The sequence below is a fragment of the Bombus pyrosoma genome, linkage group LG11 (assembly GCF_014825855.1).
Source record: "Bombus pyrosoma isolate SC7728 linkage group LG11, ASM1482585v1, whole genome shotgun sequence".
Taxonomy (NCBI): Eukaryota; Metazoa; Arthropoda; class Insecta; order Hymenoptera; family Apidae; genus Bombus; species Bombus pyrosoma.
The window spans coordinates 14,065,759-14,080,175 of record NC_057780.1 but is presented as its reverse complement, the minus strand read 5'-3'; the positions used below and the strand labels follow the sequence as shown (position 1 = coordinate 14,080,175).

Sequence of the window (14,417 nt, the reverse complement as noted above, 5' to 3'; positions counted from 1 at the left end):
AGTTAATACAATGTAATAAAATTTTAAAGATTATATAATATATTATATATAAATTACATCTGCCCTTATTATTAGTAACATGATAAAGGACTGAGCGCTGTTTACATATTTTCATAGCAATCTAACCTACATATTTATGTGAAAAATGGATGCGATAAAATGATAAGACATGTAAGATAATTTGCGTAAGACAACACTCCTCGTTAAAAAGATAACCCAGGTGTGCTATCTTTAATTTCTCAGTAACACGTGTAAAGTTTTTCAGTTGTAACGTATAATATCAAAACATGAACTCAGAATATGCGGTTCGTTGAAAATAATTAAAAATATTATATATCGCTATATGGTATCATATGATATTATTTCTTCATGTACAGGTTACCCTTTTCTCCTAAAAAATCTTATATTGGTAATATCATACTAATTAATGCCTTAATTATCGCCTCTTGTACTTGTGTGCCATCTTATTTTTATAATTCTCTCACTCGAAGCATTTCCTTTTTCATTTATAAAAATGAACAAACATGTTCATAAACAAAGTTTCCGCACTGCCAATTCTATTGTAACATCAACAGTTTTCCTCTAAATTGTTTTCGTTACATATTCTGCATATGAATGTCTACTCCTACTTTCTCTGCAATCTATCTTTATGATTTGAATTATGTTCCTCATACTCACATTTTTCTTCTTAAGTTTAAAGTGATTTTGTTTTTAGCATCTTTGAACTCTTTTCCACGAAAATTTGATAATTAATATTATAACTAATTATTATTACCATTATTAATATCACTTTACAAAAACTGCTTCAATACAATTAAATACGCATTTATTGAGATCTTACTTATTATCCCATCATTTTGTCACACCTGTATTTTATATAAACGAATCAAATACCTATAAAATTCCTAACTTCTAACAAACTTAAACAGCAATCGAAGCTTTTCTATGTTACCATGAAGGAACAGTGTATATGCCTCTGGATCTATAAAAATCCTCTTACATTGCATTAACTTAGAGAAACGCAAAAATCCCTGAAGTGTCCTATCGTTTATTGTATAGGGTGTATCCATATTCTTTGTCCTAGTTATAAGAAAAAGGGAGTATATCTCTGTATAAAAAAAGCCATAAATCATGTTACAGTAACAGATACGTATAAAATTTAGAAGCACCTCATTAAGTACCTATTGAATCAATTTATTTAATCGCTACTTACGCGATTCTTGTTTGGTAGAGTTCATAGTCCCTTTTCTCCGACGGAAAAATGTATTAAGGAGTTAGATTTTTAGCCCTCTAGTACAGATGAGGTTCAGGATAAGCCTAGTGCCTTACGAAGATAGTATATAGTATACCAGCTACAAATTAGAATACTTTAATATAGTGCATAATTTATATCCACTAAGGAAAGCAACGGTGTAACAATTTTCTAACGTCGGAAGCCGTAGTAATTAAAACACATTTGAGGACAATTTCACGTGACCACATTTTGATATTATGTTACAATTTTTTGTTGCTGATACTGTACAATACAGCAAGTTTATCTATACTTCTAATAGTGCAATATATACGAACACGTGATTGTTGTACTCGTATTACAAGTTTAAACCCATCGGGCCGCACAATACTACCGATGCCAAATAATAACTACACTGGAATTTAAATCATGTATGTGTTATTAAACCACGTTTAGACGCACAATTAGTGACTATCCTATTGTTTTTTTGCAGAATGCAGAACTTTTCTTATCACAACTGCTTTCTTACTCTAAGTGCTTTATGATGTTTCTAATTATTCAGAAGTTGAAATTACATTAATTTCATTAATTTGCATACATTTTAGTAATTTTTCGAGAACTTTCACCGCACCTATGCATAAATAAAATTTAATTTCATTTCACACGGCTGCGGAGACAAATTACATACATCGAGATTAATAGCATACATAAGATTCACTGTTTACATTTGCATTCTTACAATCATATTTAAAATGTATAAAAAAAAGAAATTCCAAAAAATACACTAGTATATTTTCTGTCTAAATTCACAAGTGTTATTTTGGCTATGAAATTTTCGTTCTTCTTCCTGTATTTCCTTAAATTACATTATTGAGAGCTAGATAAAGATAAGCTACTTCTTCACATTACAAGACACAAAAAGACAAATTTCGTATATCACTTTAACGTGGAAATGTAATTAAGAAGAATATTTAAGTGCCAATACTTCTTTGATTCACTGCAAGTACATCTTTATTTTATAATTTTCCAAGTGAAACATTGCTAAAAGCTACTCATCGGTAGTACCTTTGACACCATGTAATATAACTGAGGATCATTTATCATCGACAAACTAAAAGAAACGACTTAAAATTAAAAATAAACAAATTTTATGCAGTCGATGTTCACATATTTTCAATGTTTATCTACCGAAACTATCTACTATCGAATACATATAAACTCGCGATTTCTATAGTGAAAAAATTTGAATATGAAAAGCTTTCCAGTATATGTACTGGATATATTAGATATACTTCATAAGATTTAAATTTCTCCCGTGCCTAATTGATTTAGAAATTAGGGTAACTGCTACAAAGCAAATGATTTCACCAAGTTCAATAAATTTAAAATATGTTGTCATGGTCAACATCCCGAACAACTTCGCCCTCTAAATGTTACTTGTCACCCGACTTTAGTTCCGAGATATTTATAGAAATATATTTGATGCTGTATATTGTATTTTGCTGTTTACAACATATATGTTATTAGTCTGTGGTATTCCACAGTATAAACCATTTTGCTTAATATCATATTAAGCAATTCATTTCTATTTGTCTTATTATTCATTTACTTTATTTTACAGCGTGGGCGGCCGAATAATTATCTAACTCAAACCTTACCCATTGATTTTTCTTTTTCTGAAAATGATCGAAAATGGTGATCAAAAATGAGATAGACTGAATTATATAAAAGTACAGACGCTGTGTGCCGTGAGACATCCATCTATGCCAGAATGAACTGCAATCATAAGTAACGTAAATTGAACTAAAGCTTTTTTCGAATATTCCGGAAACCAAAACCGAAAGACGGGAACATGTATAAGGAAAAATTATTCAAAATGACCTTTAACCTTGACAACATATTTCACTGTCTTTGAAATCCGTGAAGTCGTCTGCTTTATAAATAATTACCGTAATTAATATCAAAATGAATCATTAAATATCATTTTATGCATGAATTCACATACAACGCTGCAGCTCATGCGGAATTGATTGTGGAGTTACAGATAGTCAATCACACCTCTCATAAAGTTTACTCGATCGAAACTGGAACCTTTTACCTGAGCTAGAACGTAAAGTAAGATACCATTCCGACATGTTATATATCACAAATTTATATCTTATAGAATAAATATCAGAATGCGATGAACCTAGCGGTGTGACATCCTCATTGATTTTGACGAAGCTTTTTTTTAATTATCTTGTTCTGACGCGTATATAACGAGCAAAATAATAAAAATGATCGGTTGAATCCCAATGATCTCTAAAAATAATAAAATGCTGTTCATACCATCTTTTTTTAAACTTCTTCAATAATATTTTATTTAAAGAACTGCAAAATAAAAGTTTACTTTCAATTTGCAAACTAAATAATAGAAGTAACTTTTTGCACATCAGGAAGTAATTAATTAATAAAAAGTTTCAACTTTCCTGAATGGAGGAAAAAAAATTATATCATTTAATAGTTTCTGGTATCTCATTGCAAACGTTTGCAACTACCCTATTTAAAATTTCGTAGTTACAGTTACTTCCAATTTTAACTGCTAGTGATGTTACAATTTGATTCTATATTGAACTGCTAAAATTGGAAGTGACATCAAAATCGGTGTGGACCTTCAGTGCTTGATAACAGGATTACTATGACAGCAAGGCGGATATCCTGTACCTCATCTGTACCTCTAATATTATATAGAAATATATACACAAAATTACTTTAAAAAACTAACGTTAGCTTGTGCTCCTAAAATCTCTTGTAAGAGAAGCTGCCTCCTAATCTTCCAAGACAGTGCCTGTTTGTCATGAGCCTTGTACAAAAATGGATATGTTTCCAATAGATATTGCGCCAAAATGTTGAAGGATAATACTCTCAGAATAAAAGATTCTTCAGAATTAGAGGTCAGCTTCTCTGGAAAAATTTATATAATGAATATCAAATATTTCTTTCTGTGATATTAATACTACTTCTTACCTTTCTTAAAACGTATCCATTGTCTCATTGCTTTATACTTCTGTTTATCAGACATGTACTTATCCATTAAAAACATTGGAGTTTCAACACATGCATTTGTCCCAAGAACTGTTTGCATGTTACTTTCACATGTTAAATTTTCTGGTAAAAAATTTAATGGAATTTCATAATTATTACTAGATGTGTAATATGTTTCCAAAAATGGTTCCATTGATGTCTGATTTAATTTCTGTTGTGCAGCTGAATTTGCCATTGTTCCCACCAAATTGTAGCAAGATAGTCTCTCAGATGTTAATATGTTTTTACAAAAATTTTTCAAAAATACTTGCTTTGCAGCTAGTCCGGACATACGAAAGGGTAAAAATGAAACAATATCATAGTAATGATGCTGAAAAAAACAACAAAGTTTTAATTACTAACCTCCAAAATTCTTATATAATTACTTTTATATTATTAAAATTTTTCTCAATGAGAATTGCTTGTAAATTGACGACCAAATAAAAAAAAATATTATTAAAATTTGAATATATTCACAATGAATTTTCATTTTTTATTAATACTTCATGATTTTTTTCTTTTATTAATTAACTGATTATTTTCTTACTAATAATCAATTTACAATAATTTATGAATATTTTACCAATAAAGTAATTAAGATCCTATAATATTGCAATAATTGATAATAATTAGACTATGCGGATGTTTATACATTTATGGAAAATGTAAGTATGCAAAAATCTATAGAATGCATAAAATGTTCAAAAATATAAAAGGAATTCAAAATAAAGTATTTCTTCTAATATTAAAAGGATCAAAAGTACTTCTGTTCATGTTCCATTTTTATGTGTTCGTAAAAACATGTTTTTACATGAATATCTGCAGTCTAATAATTAAATAACAAGAAATTATAAATAAGTAAAAAATATAAGTTTACTAATTTAATATATACTTCTTTATATTATTATCTAAGTTATTTTTACCAATAATATAATAATAATAAATTTCTAATATTTACATTATAATGTTTTCTAACATTATACACATATGTATTCTATTAAAATAAATCTATTAAAATAAATATATATGATATTATGTAAAAGTTACTGATTCACTCATCAATGCTCAGCCCAAACCGCTGTACTTAGAAGAGCGTACGATGAAAAAGAATTTTTAGAAATACAGATCCTAAAGAGTTTAAAAAGCAGTATATTTTTTTAACGGATACTCATTTCCCATGAGATGCTGAAGTTGAGGACATGGAAGTCAACATAAGAGCTCCTCATTAAAAATAAACAAACATTTGTTAGAATGGTTTCTGAAATTTATCTTGTAAAGGGTGGTCAAATAGAGAGTAATAAATATATTGTAGATATAAATCAATTTTCAAATTGAAGAATGTATTAGACATATAATATTAATATTAATTATCAAAATAAAACAATTATTGAAACTATTAAAATACATATAGATAATTTAGTTTTCCTTTATATTAGAAAACATTTTTAAATCATGTAAATTAACCTTTAAATATACAAGGTGGACTAAATAGCATGTTACAAAATATATTTTTAAAAATGATTGCAAATATTGATTCTATTATTTTTTAATTAAATAAAACATATGGTTTAATTATATGGTATGCATCAATTTTTGGGATGACTACTACATAATGTAAAAGATTGAGGGTATTGCATTACTCCATGCATGTATTAAAATACAAAAAAATTATTTTGAGCATCAAGACATATGTTGATACAAACATTTTTATTGCTTTTAAGCGCTGAATCCTTCCCTTAAATATTGCCTACTTATTATGGAACAGCCTTTATAAATTTCAAGTAATATGTTGTGTACAAGAAAGAAATTTCTTTTTGAAGAAGCGCATAAAGAAAGATTTTAATTATTTAAATTGGTAAATTTTCAAAGCTATCTTTCACTGTTTTCTTAAATTTTTCTATAAGATTATATCTTAATTACTTCACTGATTTTATCTTACAAGGAAATGGCGAGAACTGTGAAATCTTAAATGAGTTGGATGTATATATGAGTTGGAGCTATTTTACCATCAACCTAAAGCATCGAATGCACATACAATGTGAATACAAAACTCATACGAGACTTCGCAGTTCTTGCCATCTTCTTGTTAGATATTATACATAACACTTAATATATATCAATTAATTAAAAAAATTAATTCATACATTAACTTAGAATTAAATTCATACAATTTCAAAATTGAATAAAAAATTGATAAAAATGTTTAAAATCTGTATGCATTTATATACAATATTACACAATATTAATAATTCTCTTCATAAATTACAATAACCAATTACTTAAAAATATTTCATTGTGTAAATATATACAACATCAAATTGCGCAGATTATTTATGTAACGGTCCTATCTTCGTATTTTTAATGTATATACTATTTTTATATTAATATTAACCAAAACTGGACAATTTTAAATTTTATCATATATTCAGGATGTTATATGAACATAATATTCCAATTAATCTTTATAATATATGTATAACATTATCATGACGCAATAAATATCTTATATAATAATTTGCACCTATTATTAAATACATAGTAAACTTTTTACATTAAACAAAAGCTGCAAAATATGGCTTCAAAATCAAATTTCAAATTTAATAATAAATCTTTAAAATACTTAAAATATTTTATAATTTATTAAATATTTTTTGAAAAAATGTACTAAAGTTAAAACTACTCTTTGTTGAATGCTTATTATATTGAGTAATATTCTAAACATTATGTTACTTAAACTAGATTCTCTTTTAAGAATAAAGGTTTTATGAAAATAATATATAGATTTAGAACATACATAATTTTTTCAGTAAGTACCTTTTTGAATAACTTTTAAGTTTATTTGTATATTTGTCTGCAATAATAAAATCACATTGTTTTCCTTTTTAAATGGATTTAATTTTTTGATTTAGTGAGGCGTTTTTACAATAAGACGATATCTATGTTCCATTTATATTATCCAAATTTTCAAAAATGATTTGAAACACTTAATGATATAATTTAAGAATCGTAACTTATTAAAAATTGTATTTTCTTTTTTCTTAAGAAAATATTTGTTTGAATTTTTTATCTGTTTAAATTACTTATAGTTATTCAATAAAATAAAAAAAGGCTTCTTAATATGAATTATGGATCACTTTATTTTTGTAGTATTTATGACATACAAATTAGAAATTATTTGGAAAGTTCTAACAATTAAGATCATTATTTAAAAATGTTATGCAGAATGTTATAATTTTATATTTGTATCATTATTTTAATATTTTAATAAAGTATTTTTGTTGAAGTTCAACTTGAAGTATAAATATTGTAAATAGTACATATATAACATAACAAAATTATAACAATTAGGAAGGATAAATTTGCAAAATCATGTAAGCTAAGACCATGAGGATATATGTAACATTATGATTTTACACTAAATGAAAAATTTAGGATACTATGTTAGCACTAGAAATTTTTATTTATATAATTTTTATAAATGATTTCATAACATTATGAATATGTGTAACTCAATAAGAAATAATATTAACCTTATTGTATAATATGAGATGATACATATGAAAAGAAAAAGTAAAAAACGAATAATGTTATCATACCTCAGATTTGTAACGAAAAAGTCTGAAGAAGACGTCAAGTCTTTTAACGTAAATTTTCCGTGGTAACTTGCTAGCTGTATTCATTTATTTATTAAGTAGTGGGGATATTAATACATAACTATACGCAGGTGCATAGGTTAGGTTATGTCATCTGTTGTCAGAAAACGTAAGCATATTTTCCCCACCCGTGCAAACATACATATGTAAGTAGATACTGTCGCGTCGTCATAATGCACAACAGACAATTGATACAATAGTCAATTTCAAAATTCTGTAATTATTTGAATGTATTCAATACTTATATCTCGACAAACTATATATCAAATAACTAAATAACAATATAAATAACATAATTAAAATTATATCTTAATAAAGAAAAAAGTTCATACGTGATTATATATTAATTATACTTTAACAAAAACTTTTGATATACACATACCGTTATTTTTTACTTTAAAAGCTGTATAATTCATTAAACCGTTTTAACTCATTAATAATCTTTATCGAAATTTAAAATTTCTGTAAAAATGTACACACATTTATTTAATTAATCTGTATTATTAGACGAAATTATATCAAAGAGGAAATGAGAGAGCTGACGCTTATGGTTCCGGTTGTCCTCGGACTAGTGCTGCCAATAGCGGCTAAGTGTTGAACGTTTACACGCTAGCATATACAAGAACCTATAAAGTTAGAGATCTGTCCTGTTTTGTTATAAGAGCTTCATTATACGGTACCACAGAAAAGTTCATGCCGAAATAGACAAATATAGAAATAACAAAATTGCGTAGTAATTAAATTTAGTTGCGTCTGAAAGAGGAATTAATTGTTTATTATAGTTTTTTAGAGAAGAAAAGAATATCTTTCCTTTTGAATGTTAACGGATCAGTGGAATGATATTTAAGTTTAACATTAAATTTGCTTTCTTCATGATAATGTTTTTGTTATAATAAAATCCAAATTTCATTTTAATAGTAATTTCAGTAGTTGATAGGCTGCGAATAATATTTCTGACGTAATGTATCTGTTTTGTATATGTATTCGTTTATAAAAACAGTAAATACAGAAGAACAAATTAATTACAGACAAGATTTGACATCATGACTAATTTGTAATCAACGATTTCTATCCATCTTAGTTTTATTACTTTTTTTTTATTGTTTGTTTTTTAATTTTACAATTTGCCCAGTGGTATTTGGACATTAGGTAAAATGTTGTAACATGTGATTGAATAGCATCTTCCTGTTTTTTAGGTTAAATCCTTTGTGAAATCAGCTGGATGTTTCCTTTTTAGTCTTCTTTCTATGCTTGTGTTGATCGTTTCTGTAGCCAGCCGGTTTGGGTGTGTTGTTATTCTTTCTCTGTACCTTTCCGCGCATCTGGTGATCTCCTCCTTGATCGTTGGTATTCCCAGGTCCTTTCGAATATCCTCATTTCTAACGTACCATGGGGCGTTTACTATTGTTCTCAGAATTTTTGCTTGTAATGTCTCTATTTTGTTTATATGGCTCTTTGCTGCTGTCCCCCATAGTGGTATTCCGTATGTCCAGATTGGTTTTATAATTGTTTTATATATTTTTAGTTTATTTTCTATGCTTAGTTTGGATTTTTGACTTGTTAACCAATGCATTTGTCTCCTTGTTGTCTGTATTTTGTCTATTGTTGATTTAATATGCTATTTCCATGTGAGTTGTGTATCTATGTGGATCTATCCTAGGTATTTGACTTGTCTTGTTTGTGTTATGTGCGTGCCGTTCAGTAGGATGTTTGGTGGCGTCTGTTTTCGCAATGTGAATGTAATATGGTTGTATTTGTTGGGGTTTGCTTTTATTTGTTTAGCTTGCAGCCACTTTTCTATTTTTGTGATGTGTTCTTGTAGTAATGTGACTGCTGTTTCTGGGTTAGTGTGCCTGACTAGTACAGCTGTGTCGTCCGCGAATGTCAGTATTTTGCTATTGGTGTTGTTGGTATGTTGGCCGTGTATAATGTGTATAGTATTGGTCCTAGGACGCTTCCTTGCGGAACCCCAGCCTTGATGTCTTTAACTTCAGAGTATGTGTCCTTGATTTTTATTACGAATGTTCTGCTGCTTAAGTAGGATTTTATTAATTGGTATATTTACTCCGGGAATTGTTTTCTGATTGTTTGTAGCAGGCTTTCGTGGTTTATTTTGTCAAATGCTTTCTTGATGTCCATAAAAAGGGCTGTACAGTATTGTTTGTTTTCTAATGCTAGTATTATTTCATTAACGAGCCTGAGTTTTATTACTGAGTAAAATTCATGGTAATTATTTAGAAATTTGCTTTTATCACAGATTTTCATGGATTTTGAGGCCTGCTGTCGAGACCATTATTCTAAACACATTTGTGGTATTCACGTAACTGCCGTTCAACCCTAGTTCCTATCCAAAATATTTGCAAAAAACTGTCATTACTAGCTCAATGGATCCGACCTATATGTGTGCATCTGTGACAGGGGCACAAATCACAAGTATAATCATAGCCGACTCGTTGGCCGCTTTGTTCATCGTTTAGCGATCTGTTTATGATTATATTCAGCGGTCATCATTCTCCTTATTTTTCTATCACATTTTACGAATCTAAATAAACAGCTTCTGCGAATACTTCGTTCACAATAGCATATGCAAAACTACAGCTTATTTTCGAAAATTTTACTTCAGTATAGATCTTTGTTATTATTTTTTATTAAATTTGTAATTATTTTTATAAGTAATTCGCGATTACTTTATGCGAGCGTTATCGGTTGTTTCATAGTTATTCAAATTCAATACATTGATGATATTCACTTTACCACTATGGGGGATAGCAACAATGAGTGACATAAATAAACTAGAGTCGCTACAATCGATAGTACTCAGAACAATAGTCAACGCTCCATAGTATGTCAGAAACGAGGATATATGCAAAGACTTAAAAATACCAACGGTCAAGGAATAAATCGACAGGTACACAAAAAAATACAAGGAAAAACCGGTAACAGATCCAAACCAGCTGGCTGCTGAAACGAGCAAAACTCCTATAGAAAGAAGACTAGAAAAAAACACCCCACTGACCTCACTAAAGAAATAAAATAGTCAAACTCGAAGATGGTGTCCCGCTGGAGGTAGCCATCCACATATTATTTAGCAATTAAGTTAGAAAAATTTACCAAATGTCCAGCTGGACAAATTGTGAAGTACAAATTAAATAAAAAGAAATATTTGTCCCATATTTTTTCATTTCATTCAGTTAGGACACATATTATATTTGTAGTCTTGTTGGTACAAAATAAATTTGGGTAAATATACAGATTGAATTCAACCTCTCCGTTTTCGATGGTTTTTCAATATATGACGGGGTGCATGATTCTGAATAACTTTTTCCTCTACACATGTATAGTCAGCGGTTTCGCTTAGTTTTCAAGATACAAAACTAGTTTTACAAATATTCAAATGTAAAAATGAATCTATTTCTGGAAACTGAGACATTAGACGTGCCGAATTTATAAAAGGACAACGAGAATGAAAGACAAAGAACTGCGAATCGAAGCATTCGGCAACATATAAAGAACATATAAAGATAAGCTGAGACCTTTAAACTCAAAAAGAGACTCTAAAAATTCAAACTCTTTTTTGTTTGATTTGTGATGAATGAAACTTTTACCAACATATTTGTCAAATTTTTCTGATTAAAATAACATCAAGCAAATCATCATCAAATGATGATTAAATATATATCAACAAATAAATATAATCTAAATTAGATCGTGTTTAATTTAGAAAAAGTGAAAAATAGAAAAGTTTTACTTTTGAATTAGGAACTACATACATTGTCTCAGGTATGTTTGATATTGACGCTACTCATCATCGTGCGTCGAGGACAATCTCCCCCCCCCCCCCATAGGGGAATAACGATCATGCAGTTGCCGAGAGATTTTTTCTGCAATTATTAGAGGTTTCCTTCACGAAAACTGTCGGTACCACTACAGTAAATTCTGTCTATCGTAAGCGAATTGCAAGGAAATATAATCTATTATTTATAAAAATGCATCCCGATTTATCCTTGATGTCGCGTTTACTTAGGATGGTAATAAATGCGTAGAATAGTCCGAATCGTTCACTCGTATTGACGATTCTACAAAGAATACTGGAATATGTTTGTCGCAGTCACGAAACTGTTGAAGCCCACTAACCTATGCGCTAGCAAGGAAGAGGATGTAATTTACGGCGCCATACTCAACATCCCAGTGGAAAGGCCCACGGTGGGACTGGAATTATCATCAAGACCATCATAAAACACTATGAGCTTCCATCATTCCAGAAGAACTACCTCCAAGCTACAAACGTAGCGATAGAAGATTAGCATGGTAGCAGTATACTATCCTCCTAGACATTGTATTTCTAAAGAAGACTTTGATAACTTCCTCGAAGACCTGGGATTAGATTAGTAGATTCATAGCTGGAGGAGACTATAACGCTAAACATATGCAATGGGGCAGCAAACTTATCGCAGTAAGAGACAAAAATCTTTTGAAATGTATAAACGCCAACAGACTTAATTACCTCTGAACTTTCGCATATTCGCGGGGAGACGCGATCTCGAAGAAGCGCGCCAACGGGAGTCGTAAATTCCCGTTATGATTGACTAATCGACGCCACGAATCGTACGATCCTTTATTTCTTGTGGGATAATAAGGGTGATTAATTGAAATAACGCTGCGGTTGACAGGTTACTATATATTTAATCGATCCAACAACTTCGGTGATACAATGGTGAATGCTTGTACGAACAACGACGAGTGAGTACGACCTGAGACTCTCTTCGTATCGTTGCGTTGACTGACTGTATTCAACCGAACACTTGATGAGGACTTGACCGAGAGAGACGTGGTGTTGACTGCTTGACCACTTGCTCGATAAGTGCTGAACTGGAACGCCCGAGAATTGTACTGGAATCGGAATTGGAGTCGGAATGAGACTCGGATTTGGAGAGAGTGAGAATGTGACTTGAACGAGACTAGTACGAGAATTAGAATCAGAATTGGAGTGGAACTCTGATTTGGAGAGAGTGAGAATCGCAATGAGAATGAGACTGAGAATGGACTCGGATTTGGAGAGAATGAGACTTGAACTGGGGTGAGACGCGAATGAGAGTGAGACTTGGAATGCGAATGAGAGTGAGACTCGGAATGAGAATCGGAATGACACTGCTGAGCTGCCCTTAAGGTGTCTCGCAGGAAAGCTTGGTGTGGGTGTGTCCTTTGACCGAAGAACGCGGATTCGTTATTCACACTTTTCGTCCAGGAAGTGAGGGTAACGATCCTCGATGCCGATTGGCAATGACCCACTCTAATGAACAGAATATGCAGAAGTCTCCCACCAACGTAGCGGCGGTGGACTTTGCTCCTGATGAAAAACAGCGTTTTATGATGGACATGTATTAGCTTTTCCCATCCGGTGACTGTCCGCTTTCTCCGTGATTCTTAAGAGCGCCTAATAAACTCAAGGACCTTTCCAAGACATGCAATTTGACTGGCAAACATGTGTGGAAACAATGAAGCTACAAGTTAACGTTTTATGGTGGGTCCGTGGGTCTGTTGAGAATCGGGAGAACTGTAGGTTGGCCGTTGGCTGCCAGGTAGCGAGGGATGGCGTGCAAATGTCGTACGCGACGTAACAACCTCAGTACAAACGAACCCACTTACTGGCCCACTGACATTAACAAACTACCTGATTTATTAGATTTTTTTATAACTAAAAACATCTCGCCAAGATATGTCCAAATCAACTCTTCTGTGGAACTCTCTTCAGATTATTCATCCGTTATAATAACAAGTAACTCAACAATTATTGAAAATCAACCAAATGACATTATTCATAACCAACTTACAAACTGGCAGCTTTTTAGGGAAGTCTTCAATCGTTCAACATCAGCCTTAATATCCCTAAAAAAGAACAAAGGAAAATATAGATGTAGCCACGGAATATTTAAACACCAGCATAATAAACGCGATCTGTTCTTCCACCCCTACTAAGAGTTTTGCTAATAAACATGAATACACACCCATTACTTAATAAAAAAATCGTAGAAAAATGCAGACTTAGAAGAGTATGACAAAATCATAGAACTACCGACGACAAACGTAAGCGAAATAATGCAACGAGAAAATTAACTAAAATCCGTAAAAATTATAAGAATGACTGTTTTCAAAAATATCTCGCCAATCTGTCTCCAAAGCGATACGACTAATGACAATAATATACAATGCAATACTAAGAATCCAATACTATCCTAAACTATGGCAACTAGCGCAGATCATGATGCTATCTCTCCAAAAGCGATACGACTAATGACAATAATATACAATGCAATACTAAGAATCCAATACTATCCTAAACTATGGAAACTAGCACAGATCATAATGCTACCTAAACCAGGCAAAGACCCACACCAAGCAGCATCCTACAGACCAATATCGCTACTTCCTGTGTTTTCAAAAATCCTAGAAAAAATAATATACGCCCGCCT

General features: G+C 30.7%; 1 protein-coding gene across 2 annotated transcripts in view; it reads right to left on the bottom strand.

The window, feature by feature from the left end:
* Positions 1 to 8,514, bottom strand: part of LOC122572809 (protein angel) — a 36,733-nt gene extending 28,219 nt beyond the window's left edge. The window contains exons 1-4 of one of the 2 annotated variants that reach the window (XM_043738289.1): positions 8,330 to 8,514; positions 7,891 to 8,161; positions 4,238 to 4,625; positions 3,996 to 4,174 (exon numbers count right to left, since the gene is read on the bottom strand). In XM_043738289.1, the coding sequence (XP_043594224.1) occupies positions 3,996 to 4,174; positions 4,238 to 4,625; positions 7,891 to 7,974 (651 nt within the window). In that variant the 5' untranslated portion in view covers positions 7,975 to 8,161; positions 8,330 to 8,514. The remainder of the gene's footprint in view (positions 1 to 3,995; positions 4,175 to 4,237; positions 4,626 to 7,890; positions 8,162 to 8,329) is intronic. The other variant, XM_043738290.1, reaches the window with a different exon arrangement.
* Positions 8,515 to 14,417: the final 5,903 nt, after the last annotated feature.